Here is a 13,064-nt window from a genome sequence, read left to right as displayed (position 1 = left end):
CTTGACTTGTCCGTCTGTTGTCTGAAAAGCGTAGAACAGAAATAGATGAGAACAGTAATTCAGCATAAGTTTATTCAATGATGATCAATAGAAAATAAAATATCAGTATTGATTTAAATAAAGTCAAGGCCAAAATAAAATGAATAATACAAAAATGTATTGATACAAAACCTAGAGGGTTATAGTAAAGCATTTGCTACTAAGAGAAATGATGTTTACTGAATAAAAACATTAAGGAGCAAATATCAAGACTTTCAAGTAGAGAACATTACCATGGGTCTTTCCATACGTTTGTACATATTTTACATTATCTTCTATTTTAATACAGCTTTCTGAACATTAATAGTTGTAATAGTAATTATAATTATAACAAGATGAAGAAAACCAATAAAAACTTTCAAATCAATATGTGTTTCTCTGTAAACTGGTACTTTACCATTTTATTTTTTTCCCTACCTGCGAAACAGAGGAACAGTGCACCTTGAAAATATTTTTTAATACTCTTTCATTCCCAGCATTGTAAGGTGAGGTGTAAATGACAAATATAGATTCCACTAAACCATACACACAGTCACAAAAAGTACAAAATTGTCTCACCTTAATACACAAATTTGTTTAGAAAAAGGAGAAACAAAAGCACTATACAGTTACTTGTGCAAAGACAAACAGCTATGTGCTAATATTTAAATACCATTGGTATAGACTGAACCAAATCATTATTTTTCTTTTTTCAGGAATCCCTGACATGAGGTAAAAGTAAGTTCTTTTCATCTTTAGTTTAACACAATTTTTAAAAGTGTTTACAAAATAATGCATATCTTCAGTTCATCAGTACTGTAATTGCTACGAATAGTACAATGTGCCTTTTATGTGCATTGGTCCTTTTATATGACAGTCATCAACAAAAGGACTAGAACACATTTTTTTTTAAACTCACAAACAATTCAAAGAGCCCTTTCAATGTGCACACAAAATGGAAAACCTACATTTTCATGACAGTATTCGGTTGAATTAGAGTACAGTACGCACTCGCCTACAAATCAAACACTCATGAACAACAGATCACATTAACCTTAAATATCCTGAGCCCACTTCAGTTTCTTTTGTCCAGTTTGGGATTGATCAATGAATGATAACTGATGAAAACAAATCAAAAAATATCTTGTTGTGTGTTTCAACTTGTGGGCTTCAGTTGCTGTTTTATGCATCCAGGGGGTTTAATTCCTTCCAAGCTTCATTATTGTTTAACGATTAATCCAGGTTCAACCCTACCTAATCTCTTTCAAACACTCCACTGAGGGACATTGTGACAAACAGATAAAGTTCAGACAATGATATGTTGTCACTGTTGCCTTACGAGGTATACTGTATGCAGGAACCAGGCAGGCTGAGAGAGAAAGGGGTGAGGGGTTAGTATTGCTTTGCCTCTCTCCAGCATCCTGACACCAGGACACCCTCTGTCCTTCTACCTTAAACACAACGTTGGGCTGTTTCTGACCTTTGGATGTGTGCATGTGTCTCCTGCCACCACGAGCCCTCACACACTACATGAAGGCTAAGATGTGATTGCGAAGATTCAGTACAAAGGTTTAATGGAATCACGCCATGAACAACGAAGAGTATGTCATGGAAAATCCCAGCACAAGCATTGAGAAGTATTAATTTATCCCTGTTATTACCATCTATCAGTTTTTCGTTCTGTCAGCAGCAAAAAGGCATTTCAGTAGGGGCTGATGAAACCTAGGTTTGAACCAACTAAAAAAGCAGCACTGTTAATGCACTATGCATTTTAAATTTGTGTGCACCTCCTGCACAAAATACGCAAACGAATGTGTTCATCTTCGTTCACCACTCGATCCTGGAGACTTGGCTTCTGAAATCCTCCTTTAAACCTAATGCCACTGGTGTTGGTTTGATGAAGTAACACATGAACCCCTCTGCTAAGGAGCCCAACCCGTTTGCATATCTTATGCAGAAGTGTTGTCACATAAGCAGAACCTCTAAAAAATGTTGTTATCATAGGCAAAATAAAGGGTGCATATTAGCAAAAAATAAAAGGCAAATAATTATCAGTATAGTGTACCTAATAAAATAATGTAAGTCTGCTTTTATAGCATAACAGGAGTCACAAGGGTCCATATTGCTGATCTTTTAAATGATACATAATTACAAAATATAGAATATCTCTTTACAAAGTTTCTTTTGTAATATAATACAATTTACAGCATATCAACTATGAAATATTAATCAGGCTATTCTAAAATTTTAAAATAACCTGCCTGCTAGTGCATTTATCACAAATGCTTGTGTTGCTTCAAAAGTACATATCTCAAGTTGAATGATGCTATAAGTAGGACAGTTAGTTCCTGCATAATCTGGTACAACTCTACTGATGCTCTTCACTTTTTGACTCAGCTCTAGCGATCTTTAAACGACCTGTTCTAACAACAAGGGGATCAAGTTACTCTAACGACTACACGACGAGATATGCCTTTCTATGCTTGCATTGAAAACTTGCATGATATGCCGAACCTTAATAAAGTGACTGAGGTAATGACATCGTACATCTGATTGTCATCACCCTTTAAGACCCGCCCTACAGAGTATCTCACACCTTTGCCAATTGGTCCATCTCTTTCACTGGCATCAATGTCCTCGTCTCCGATTGGCTGCAGGCTGAACCTGTGTGTTGCCTCCAGGTTGAGACCGTTGAAAGGAGGGTCCAGTCAGTCCCTCTGTGCTCAGCAGGGATGGTCGCTGGCTCTCTGCTGTGGCCTCCTTTGCTGGCAGGTGGAGAACACTTAAACGAACGGGGCTAGTGTGTCTCTCTTCTATATGCCTTTTCTCTTCAATGTAAAAGGCACTTCTTTTGGTCGGAGCCAACAGTTGCATTTCTTTTTAAAATTTTTCACAATTTAATTCTATCAAGGTTTTAATTGCAGATTTCTCCAGCCACTGCTATAAAGTCGTGATGCAGATCATCTCGTCTGCCAGGTCCTCCTCATAAGGAGCTCTGGGTTCTGTCTCTGGCTCCTCGTCACTGTAGCTGGCTCCGGTGTCCTGCATTTCATAGTCCCTTGGAGTCAGAAGGGGAAACACATTGACTCCGTTGATGGCCGGTGCCATCCCTCCGTTCAGCAGGTGGCTGGCTGCACTCTCCATCTCATCTATCGTCATCTCACATGCATCTGCTATCTCGTGCTTCGTGGCAGCGACAAACTTGGGATCCTTGGCGTATCTCCCAAGGCCTTCTGATATCAAAACCTGTGTGACAGGATATGAGGAGAGATATATTACTGTGAATTTTCATTTTTACTTATCTCCCTTGCATCATTTTGTTCTGACAGCGGCATAAATCTAAAAATGTGTCCGTGAGATCAAATGATCTGGTCAGGGGCACCTCTCCCATAATCAAACTCACCGCTTCCACGAGGCTGGTTGCGCTGCCTCTCTTCTGGTGGTACTGGTTGTGGTACTCAGGTGGCACCTGCAGGTGGACAGGTGAGTACGTCCTCTGCGAGAACTCAGGGTCGTCTGTGTACCAGGAGCTCTTCCGCACAGACACTTGGCTGCTAACAATGCTCTCTCTGTGCGGGTGGTCCACACGGATGAGAGGGGTGTAGTATGGTGACTGGTCTTTACTGGCCGGGGTGGCAGGGGGGGTGGCCCAGGAGCGGGTGGAGCGGGTCGGGGAGAGGCGATGGGCTCTGCTGGAGTCCAGGCCTGCTACAGCCATAACCTGACGGGTCAGAAGAGAGCAGGAATACAAGCTTTATACAGTGCAGGATAATAACAGACAGCTCACGTGTTTTCAAATTGTGGTCCCTGTAACTAATCCATTCCATGAACATGCAGACAGTTCAGTTTTACCTTAACTCAACACACTTCTGTAATATAAAGGTATTAAAAAAAGGTTTGTGACAACACTGCGGAAATCTGTCATGTACTAAGATAATGAACCATGAACGAAAATGTGACACGTGTTGAAAATATCTTTGAGTAAATAACGCTGGTGCTTGTGTTACCTGGTGCTGCATAAGGTGCAGTGGTAAAGCAGTACGCTGATGTGGAAGCTCATCCTGGCTACTTTGCCTACGCAGACACTCAAAGTTGAAGGACGGCCTTCTGTGACCTGAAGAAATTCAGGAGTGGACTGAATGAGTGACGTCATGCAGGAATTTTTAGCAAGCTGCAAACACTCAGAGAAATATGGAAGTGAATATGTGGCTAAATGAGTTAGTGTGTGTGCATTTAGGAACATAAACATTTAAAAGCAAAATGAAAGGTGTGAGACTTTTTTCCAGGCATACACAAGTAACACAGCTTACACTTAAAATTATGACGACATTCTGAATAATGTATAACATGAAGACGCCATGAAGACACAATAAAAGCAAAGAGAATATTTCTCATCAGGTCAAAATTGTCCTGGAACTTCAGTAAAAGCAACTGGACTTCTGATTGAGGTTCTTGAAGATGTTTCACTCCTTCTTCAAGAAAACTGAGAAAGCTTCTTGAATGAGAAGTGAAACATCCTCAAAAAGTCGAGGAACCTTTTACTGAACCTCCTCAGACAAAGAGAATGTTTGTTATTTTGTGGTCAGCTAAATGTTTTTTTTTTTTTTTACAATTTAAAGCTGACACGTGGTGCAGATATGTAAACAGGAAAGGAGTTACCTTGAGGTGTGGCGGGAAGCAGCCGTCTCTTTGGTGACCTCCGTGAGTCGCGGTAGAGAGGCTGCTCATCATCGTCATAGTAACTGTCAGGGTGATGGTAGCCTTTGGGAGTCTCATACTCTGTATCACTGTTTTGATACCTGTGGAGCGGATGGGATAAAGGGTTTGTCGGAGGGTTTATCCCAGACATTTGGAATTCAATTTCTGGTTTCTAACACTAAATAAAATCATCTGGATGCAATCAGGATACAACAGCATGAGACAAAAGGAGTAATACCTGTCCCCTGATAGCATACTGTCATCTTCATAAAACTCCTCTCCACTGTAATACTCCCCAGAGAAGCGGTCTTCATCAAACTCCTCCTCTCTGCGGATGGTGGGATGGCGGCCATCACCTCTGTGGGACCTGAAGGACAGTCAGGGGTTAGAGCAAGCACACTGCTGCTGTTCGGGGGGGGTTATTGGAATAGGGCCATGCACTGCCATGCAGACACAAGCCTCCAGGGGGCAGCAATGCAAGTGACCACCCTTATAACTATTTACCACAGCCAAACCAAGACAACAGGCAGAGGGTGTGGGCTTGAAGAGCATCACTCTGTCATCTAAGCACCCCATCCACGTTGATGTCCATCATTACATAAAGTAAAACTCTTTCTGGTGAGAATCATGATGTGAACGAAAAGTAGGATTGTGCATTGTTGGGAGATATGAGCACTAAACAGATCACAAGTAGTGTGATTCTTAAAAACATTCTCATACATTTCCTTGTTTTCAAGCATCTGGATCCTTATTTAAAGCACATGCATAAAGCAGGGCTGCTGTCAGCAGTATGCTGGCCACACATCATTTATGGTATTACTCTATTTACTTAAAAGTGTTGACACAACTGTGTCATAGCAGAGGCGGATGATACCCAGACAAATGACTGGCCAGCATGTAACACATAATGTTGACTTAGCAAAGATGCACAATCCACCAGTCCAAAACCAAGTGAAAATAAAACAAATAAACATAAAAATTAAGTTCTTCTTTGCTGTTGAGACATACTGCTGGAACCAAACCTAGAAAAACAACATACCTAACATAGGTCTCATAGTAGCGCCTTCTGTCCAAGAAAGCAGAGGGATGGTTGAGAGAAAGCATTTTAGTTAGGAAGGAGAACGGGAGAAGGAGAGAACACAGAGAACAGGATGGAGAAGGTGTGACATATATATATTGCACAGTATATGAAACATATACAGCATTCTCATATATATGTATGAGGAGGATAGAGGGTGATGGTGACGACTCAAGAGCTGGTTGACAATTCCATTTTCTATTCTAAAGATAAGAAACAAGCTCAGAATAATTTCTTCTCCATAAGTAGGCAGCAATGAAATTGTCCCCCAAACTTATTGGGCACGAGAAACAAACATAAGAAAAAGAAAAAAAGAAAAACAGGCTCAGGACTGGAGCATCTGACTAAACAAAAAATAAGGAGATAAGTGTACTACTGGGCACTTATGAAATTAACTGTCAGTGTGAGTGTAGGCTCGTGATTCATTATGGAATGAAAGGTTTACAGTAAAGGTTTGTGTAATGGAAAGGTTTGATAAGAATCCGCCTCTGGCAAAGATACTTATGTAGCAAGAAATGAGTGCACAGGAATAAATGGCAGTGTTATTTTAAAGTTCCTCATCTATGTGCTGCCATTCGATAAGGGATGCATGCATGGAATGAGCAAGAAGTGTTCTCAGGTAGCAGTGAAGCAAAAACAAATTTTAAAACTTGTGCAAGTGTTTGTGGTATTAAAGGTAATAGAGGGAATTTTCAGGAGGTAAAACTGAATGTTTCTGAAAGAAACTAAGATGATTTTTGATCATCTTTATCTTATTGCCTGCATTCCGATTTTTTAACCCATCATCATTTTGCAAATTTGTTTTCAGACATGACCTATGCACCACTGAGAAAGAACAGTTGTGCTTTAAATGTAGTCATAAAAAATTATGCGGTAACAATCTATGTTGAAAATATCTTGACGTGTGATTTTCAACCAAAGAAAATGTGGTCCAAGTCAGAGGATACAGGAGATGTTGCTCGACATTGTTTGCGCAGCATGATCAGTGTGTGGATACCTTTGACCCTGGGGTGTCCGGGGCTTATCGTAGTCGTAGTAGGTGCTGCGCAGACCTGGGTAGCCGTTGGGAGGTGCATGTTCATAGTAGCGGTGGTGTCCTCCGTTTGGCAAACTGGACACGTTGGCATTGTTGAGGTTGATGTTGGTGGATTTGGGCGACTTGCCGTAGGAGTTGTGGTGGCGGTGGTGATGGTGGTGGTGGTGATGATGGTGGTTGGGATGGGACATTGCATTGGCTCGAGACAGGCGTCCCACCGGCTGTTCCATGTGAGCGTAGTGAGGTGGAGGCTGCACCTGCAGAGGTCGCTGGGTGGCGTTGGTCTGATGTCCGTTGGATCGCCGGTGACCGCCGTTCATGAGATGGTTACCAAAGAGGCCGCCATTACGCTGTGAAGGAACGCTCAAAGTAAAACCACCAGAGCTTTTACTTCTTACAAATCAGCAAAACACAAGAGCTATTGATGTTAAGTCTGAGGACTGATATCGTTTCAGAAATTATAAGAGCAAAAGTAAGTTCAGAAGCTGATTCATGGCATGATTTATGTGAGCAAAATAAAAGCACTGTTTAATTTGTTGGAACTGAAATGGAGGGAAAACACAAGAAACCAAAACAAACTAAATGGAAAAAAAATAGATATTGTAGATTTGCAGTCAATACATCTACAACAGATTTAGCTGATTAGTTCTTCTGTTTGCACATTCTCTTCCATAGATTTTTTTTATATTACCATGAAAGAAAGTAATTCATTACGAGCACAACTTGAAATTTTGCCACAAACATTTCCCCCTCATGTGAATTTAAATCAGTTACCCTATAAATTTCCTCGTCTTCCTCTGGAATAAAGTCTACTAGTTCGTCATCCTGCAGATCACATGATATCGCTCGGCGAATTTCGGGCCCAATATCATGCAGCGTGCGAAGGCCAGCCTGTAACCATGACAACAAGAGGGCTAAGCGCTAAGGCTGGGACCTTCATCTTACAACTCACAGTACGAAATCTGACATCATACAGTCATAACCACCACACATACTGAACATACACGCACCTGTGCTATGCAACACCTGACATTTACAGAGCTGACAGACTGTGAGAGATGAGAACACAGGGACAGACAGATGTGCTCTCCTGAATGCAACCTGCTGTGAGTATTACTTAGCTGAAATGTCTTCTGCAGCATCCAGCTGTGCTTTCTGTCACACAGAGTGTGTTGCTGCTGTTTTGCGGTCAAAATAGTTCACTTTCCTAACTGCCCTTTCTTTTGTAGGTATATATAACCATATTAACACAATATAAAAAGAGATTTTATTATAAGAAATTAGAAACTGGTAATGTTTACTGCCTGACACTGATATATGGGGATAAACTGAAGCCATATATCAGACATTATAAGGTAACAGAAATGGCAACAAGCTTTGCATGTAAATTTCATGAGTTGTGAATTGTAGTGCACAGAAAACATATGAAATGGTGGCTGGAGACAATGACACATGCTTAACATCAACATCTATGATATTTACAGACACAGAGACACCAAAATCACACATTGGAAACACATAAATCACAGAAACTGATTCATACTGTACACCAAGATCATGAACGTCCTGCTGGATCATAAACCATAACATTAGCACACTTGATGATATTTGAATGAAATGCACAAAGACGTGTTACAGACTTAACAAAATTAGAATGCTCACACGTCCATTTTCACAAAGTTTGGAACAACCTCTCGTCCGTCTCAAACACTCAGAGACACACTCGAGCGCTGCGAGACTCACCTGTAAAGCTATGGCTGTGTTGTTCTGGGAGGGGTGTGCACCCACCAGGCCTTCCTCTTTACGTTTCTTGAATTTCCTAAAGTAGTCCTGTATCAGGAAGGTGGCATAGAACTTCCCCACGGTTACCTCATCATCTGAGTGAACAGACCACACAAATGCTTCCTACATCAGCAGCTCACTCCACACATTAGCCTGGCAGAGAAGGAGAGACTCTTCTCCCCCTCGTCAATTCTCCTTAAAAAAATCCATCAGCTCAGGACTGCAGACATGTGAGGCACTGTTCAACCTCAGTCAACCAAATGAATCATATCCAAATTATATACATCCACCTTGATAGATGTATGCATACTGTACCTCAGTCTGCACCACTTAGGATCTTTCGCTGTATTCCAGAAGAGATAAAAAAAAGGAATATATGCTACAATGTTGACACTTTGTGTCCGTGTTTTTCTTCACATGAAGAGCTTTTGATGACAAATGTGAGATTGTCTACATTATATGTACATACATATATTTGATTGTAAATTCAGTGGATTTAACTGGAGGAATTAATGTTCAAACACCTACAGCATTATTACAACAGATTAATGCTGCAAGTAGTAATGGTTGTAACTTCTTTAAAAGGAGAGGACAGAATGAGCAGAAAATAACGTATAACATATTGAAATATTGAAGTAGGTGAAATTAGCCGTGACACAGCTGCAAAACTGTATCACAGCTCGAGGCTTTTCAATTTTCAGATAAGATTTATCATATTGATTTACTCAAATTCTTTCTATCATGAGGCAAGAGGGTGTTTGAACCAAATTCTTTCTTAATTATCCCAGAACGCCATTTAATTTACTACTTTAGCACATGCAAGCAAGCGGATCTACAGTATGAATCATACATGTCAGCATGTGTGTGTAAATTCATTGTTTTTTTGCTCATCTATGCCCTTTAGTCATATGATATATGCTAATCAGTGAATACTATAATTGGAGCTGCGTATATTTGTGATTCTACATGTATATTCGTCTCAGTATTTTCATTTGAAGTGTTTGTAAGAGTGTGTGAGAATCATTCTGAAGCAGGGGTCTGAGTCACTTTGAACAAGCACGCTGGGGACAGAGATCGGAGACAGAGGCAACACTAGTTCCATGCCACCACCCTAAAACAGAACTGCTTCAGAATATTCTGAAGTGCTTTAGATTTTTGGATACAGAAATATAACAGTGTGAGGAGATTAAGCTGTAAAAGCTCAGGCAGTGAGAAAAGACAGAGTTTGAGACAAGAGAGTGAGTCAGAGAAGAGAGAGCAGACAGAGGAGAAAGGAAAGACAGAGATATTAGTAAGAGAGACAGAGCATGCACTTGCACTGTTGTCTACAAGGCCATGCAAGCCCAAAGCCCAGCGGATAGTCGGGGGCCTCCATCAGCATCCAAGGCAGGAGGGAGGAATGTGGACCAAATACACACAGTTAAAAAACACACTGCAGAGGGGACAACCAGGAAAACATGAGCAGAGCAGAAACGGCATGATACAGCTTGACTTGTGTGTGAGACTTTGTGTGTTTTGTATTTAAGGACATAGCTATGGAAGAGCAGTTTGGAGTAATTATATTTTAACAGCATGGCGGCATATGGTGTGTGTGTGTGTGTGTGTGTGTGTGTGTGTGTGTGATTCTGCCAGGCAGCTTTAGCTTGGTTTGTGTGTCAAACTACAACAGAAGGAGGTGTGTGACGTTATTGACAGAGAGGAGCTGATTCCACTAACCACCAGCAGGAGGCACCACTTGATCCAGCAGCTTCATGCTGGTTCTCTTCCAGATTTTCTTGATGACAGCTCGCAGCTCTTCATTGGCCTGCTCTAGATTGCCTGCACCATGGGGAGACAAGCGTCCCTGAGAACCCAGCAGTTCTCCGGCTCACAGCCATTTTACATCCATGCAAGCTCGTAATCACAGCAAACAGTGTATACATCAGAGGAATATTGTAGGAGCGGTGCAATGTGGTGTGATTCATATTTAGTTTCTACCTTCTGTTTTGATCTTCAGGGCTGTGCGCACCAGTGCAAACAAAGTGGCATTGAACATGACAGTACCATCACTGTTCAGAGGCATGTTCATGGCTACCAGTCGCTGAAAGAAGAGAGCAAATATAGACCTTCAACGAGTAAAACAGGTCAGATGAATAACAAGTATTTCTGTCTGACATTTGAAAATTAAATGATATTATTAGGGGGGAGAGGAGACCTTGCAAGCCACTCTGTGAGGACACAGTTTGCCAAAGCCAAGAGGAGGCTGGATACGACGAAGGAGGGTCACAACATCCAGATGTTTAATTCGGCCTCTACATGAGAAAAACAGATGGAACACATTAAGAGTCAAATCACAATACATGAATGTGAATTTCTGTTGTTTTTTTTTGGGCCACATTAATCGTAAATGACATACTTTGCCTCAGGGTCGTACTCCGACCAGATTCTCTTAAACTCATCAAGGTGGTGAGGACCAAGAATGGACCAATCACGTGTCAGATAGTCAAAGTTATCCATGATGACGGCCACAAATAAATTGATAATCTGGAGAAGTACAAGAAAAGGACAGTTATACAAACTGTAGTGTCCTCCATGAGTTTAGAGGAATTACCAAAAGCAACATGCAAACAATGGCCAAATGTTATTTTGAATCTATATTGTACTGTAATAGAAGGAAACTTCAGAATTTTTATTATGTCTTTGTTTAGTTCTGATTATTTTGAGGTATATTGTTTCTAGTATATCTTAAAGTTGCACTGCAATTATAGTATGTGGAGAAACATTTTATATGAATCAAACCTAAACTGCGCTAATTACCAGCCTTTTGAAGACAGACATTTAAAATCCTACACCTGAGTTGCTTTACTTTAGTTGAATGACGGATGTTGCAGCAGGTAATGCAACACCGTATTAAGCACAATTCTGTGACTCATTAAATGCAAGATAAACAAAGTTACATTTTTTAAGTACCAAAAAAGCACAGAGCATGTAGAAGGTGATGAAGTAAATTATTGCAAATCCACTGCCACACGTCATCTCCTCCCCGGGGTTATAGTCAGACTCTGGGTCACACAGTTTGCCTGGCATACAGGCCAACATGATCTCCTGCCATGCTTCACCGGTGGCACACCTGGAGAACAGACAGGCATTAAAACACAAATTAATCAAAGAGAATACTAAAAACTGTTTCAGTTTTATGATCTCTGACCCCAGATTTCTACAGACCTAAAGAGAAGGAGCACAGCCTGGGGGAAGGTCTGGAAGTTGTTGTTTCTGTTAATATGCGTGCCATCTACCATGGCAATCTTTCCAAACACCTGAAACAGAAATATCATATTAATACAGTAGCAAATTTACAGACCAAGTGGAAAAATATTTTCTGTCACATTTAGTACCAACCTGCATGCCGATGACAGCGTAGATGAAGAACAGCATGGCTATCAGAAGAGCAACATATGGCAGCGCCTGCAGGCAAAAACAGGGAAGAAGTAGATAAAGATTAATATGAGTAACATGACTTTTTTCCTCAGTCACTGATCACCAGATTGTCATTTGCCTCACCTGGAAGGATTTGATGAAAGTCCATAGCAGCGTGCGAATGCCCTCCCCTCTGCTGAGGAGTTTGACCAACCGCATGACTCGAAACAGACGAAAGAAGGTGATGGAGATGCGAGCACTGTCCTCCGTGTTCTGTGGAGATCGAGACCAGAGTGAGATGACAGCAGAGCAACAGAGCATAGTGGAAACAGAGCACCTGGCTGTGCTTTTGTGGGATGATGAAGTCTGAGGAAAGACCTCAATACCAGATACATATGGGCTGAAAAGGCAACACTGCATCTGTACATCATGGAAAATTGCATTCTTAAAACGAAGCTAGTTTTGAATTAGATTTCTGAACTGATGGCAGCTATAAGATGTTCAAAATGCTGCTATTTTATATAATCTATTCAAGACTATCATTTTATACTATTTCTAAAGTCTTAATTTGGTCCGATCTCTAATGCAGTGCAGCTACAGCTGATATGTTTCTGTTAATCTGTGTCCAAAGCACTGTCAGGGTCCCTGTCACTGTATAGACCTACAGGGGAGGAAGCAAGGAGGCAAGCATGCTGGAGAAAACCTTGCCATACTTGAGAGGACACATCTGCACAAGCATGGCACCCTCAGTCCAGAGTCACTGCATGCGGAGTCACAGTGGGACCAACCCGAATGGGTCAGCCGGGAGGTTCACAGGTCATAGCTGGGTGACCTGATCCCAGGGGTCATCCATGGGTCACTACCACACGCAAGAATGGTGGCAGAGACCATGTAGCTGTGTCAACAGTACAAACGTGAAGAGCGGCTCGAAACCGCTCCCACCTAACAGGATACAAGCGTCACGTTTGAGTGACACACTCTCCTTCGAAATAACTCCAAACATTTAGGAAAATGGAAAGCAAAATGTTTTGAGGATTTATGCAAAATGAACTAACG

The 13,064-nt window shown here is 41.2% G+C and overlaps 1 protein-coding gene across 10 annotated transcripts in view; it reads right to left on the bottom strand.

Moving 5' to 3' along the window:
- Window positions 1-54: 54 nt before the first annotated feature.
- The window catches only part of cacna1da (calcium channel, voltage-dependent, L type, alpha 1D subunit, a), a 63,685-nt gene continuing 50,675 nt past the window's right edge, over window positions 55-13,064 (bottom strand). For 8 of the 10 annotated variants that reach the window (XM_051947872.1, XM_051947877.1, XM_051947873.1 and 5 more), the window contains 17 exons: window positions 12,153-12,281; window positions 11,991-12,056; window positions 11,817-11,908; window positions 11,562-11,721; window positions 11,008-11,135; window positions 10,807-10,903; window positions 10,590-10,692; window positions 10,329-10,430; window positions 8,574-8,707; window positions 7,605-7,721; window positions 6,792-7,180; window positions 5,756-5,782; window positions 4,955-5,083; window positions 4,678-4,817; window positions 4,026-4,132; window positions 3,422-3,739; window positions 55-3,264 (listed from right to left, as the gene is read on the bottom strand). In XM_051947872.1, the coding sequence (XP_051803832.1) occupies window positions 2,959-3,264; window positions 3,422-3,739; window positions 4,026-4,132; window positions 4,678-4,817; window positions 4,955-5,083; window positions 5,756-5,782; window positions 6,792-7,180; window positions 7,605-7,721; window positions 8,574-8,707; window positions 10,329-10,430; window positions 10,590-10,692; window positions 10,807-10,903; window positions 11,008-11,135; window positions 11,562-11,721; window positions 11,817-11,908; window positions 11,991-12,056; window positions 12,153-12,281 (2,544 nt within the window). In that variant the 3' untranslated portion in view covers window positions 55-2,958. The remainder of the gene's footprint in view (window positions 3,265-3,421; window positions 3,740-4,025; window positions 4,133-4,677; window positions 4,818-4,954; window positions 5,084-5,755; window positions 5,783-6,791; window positions 7,181-7,604; window positions 7,722-8,573; window positions 8,708-10,328; window positions 10,431-10,589; window positions 10,693-10,806; window positions 10,904-11,007; window positions 11,136-11,561; window positions 11,722-11,816; window positions 11,909-11,990; window positions 12,057-12,152; window positions 12,282-13,064) is intronic. The other 2 variants (XM_051947874.1, XM_051947876.1) reach the window with 2 other exon arrangements.

The sequence above is a fragment of the Acanthochromis polyacanthus genome, chromosome 5 (genome assembly GCF_021347895.1).
Source record: "Acanthochromis polyacanthus isolate Apoly-LR-REF ecotype Palm Island chromosome 5, KAUST_Apoly_ChrSc, whole genome shotgun sequence".
NCBI classification, from domain to species: Eukaryota; Metazoa; Chordata; class Actinopteri; family Pomacentridae; genus Acanthochromis; species Acanthochromis polyacanthus.
The sequence above is the reverse complement of the archived record's forward strand: the minus strand, read 5'-3'. Positions and strand labels throughout refer to the sequence as shown.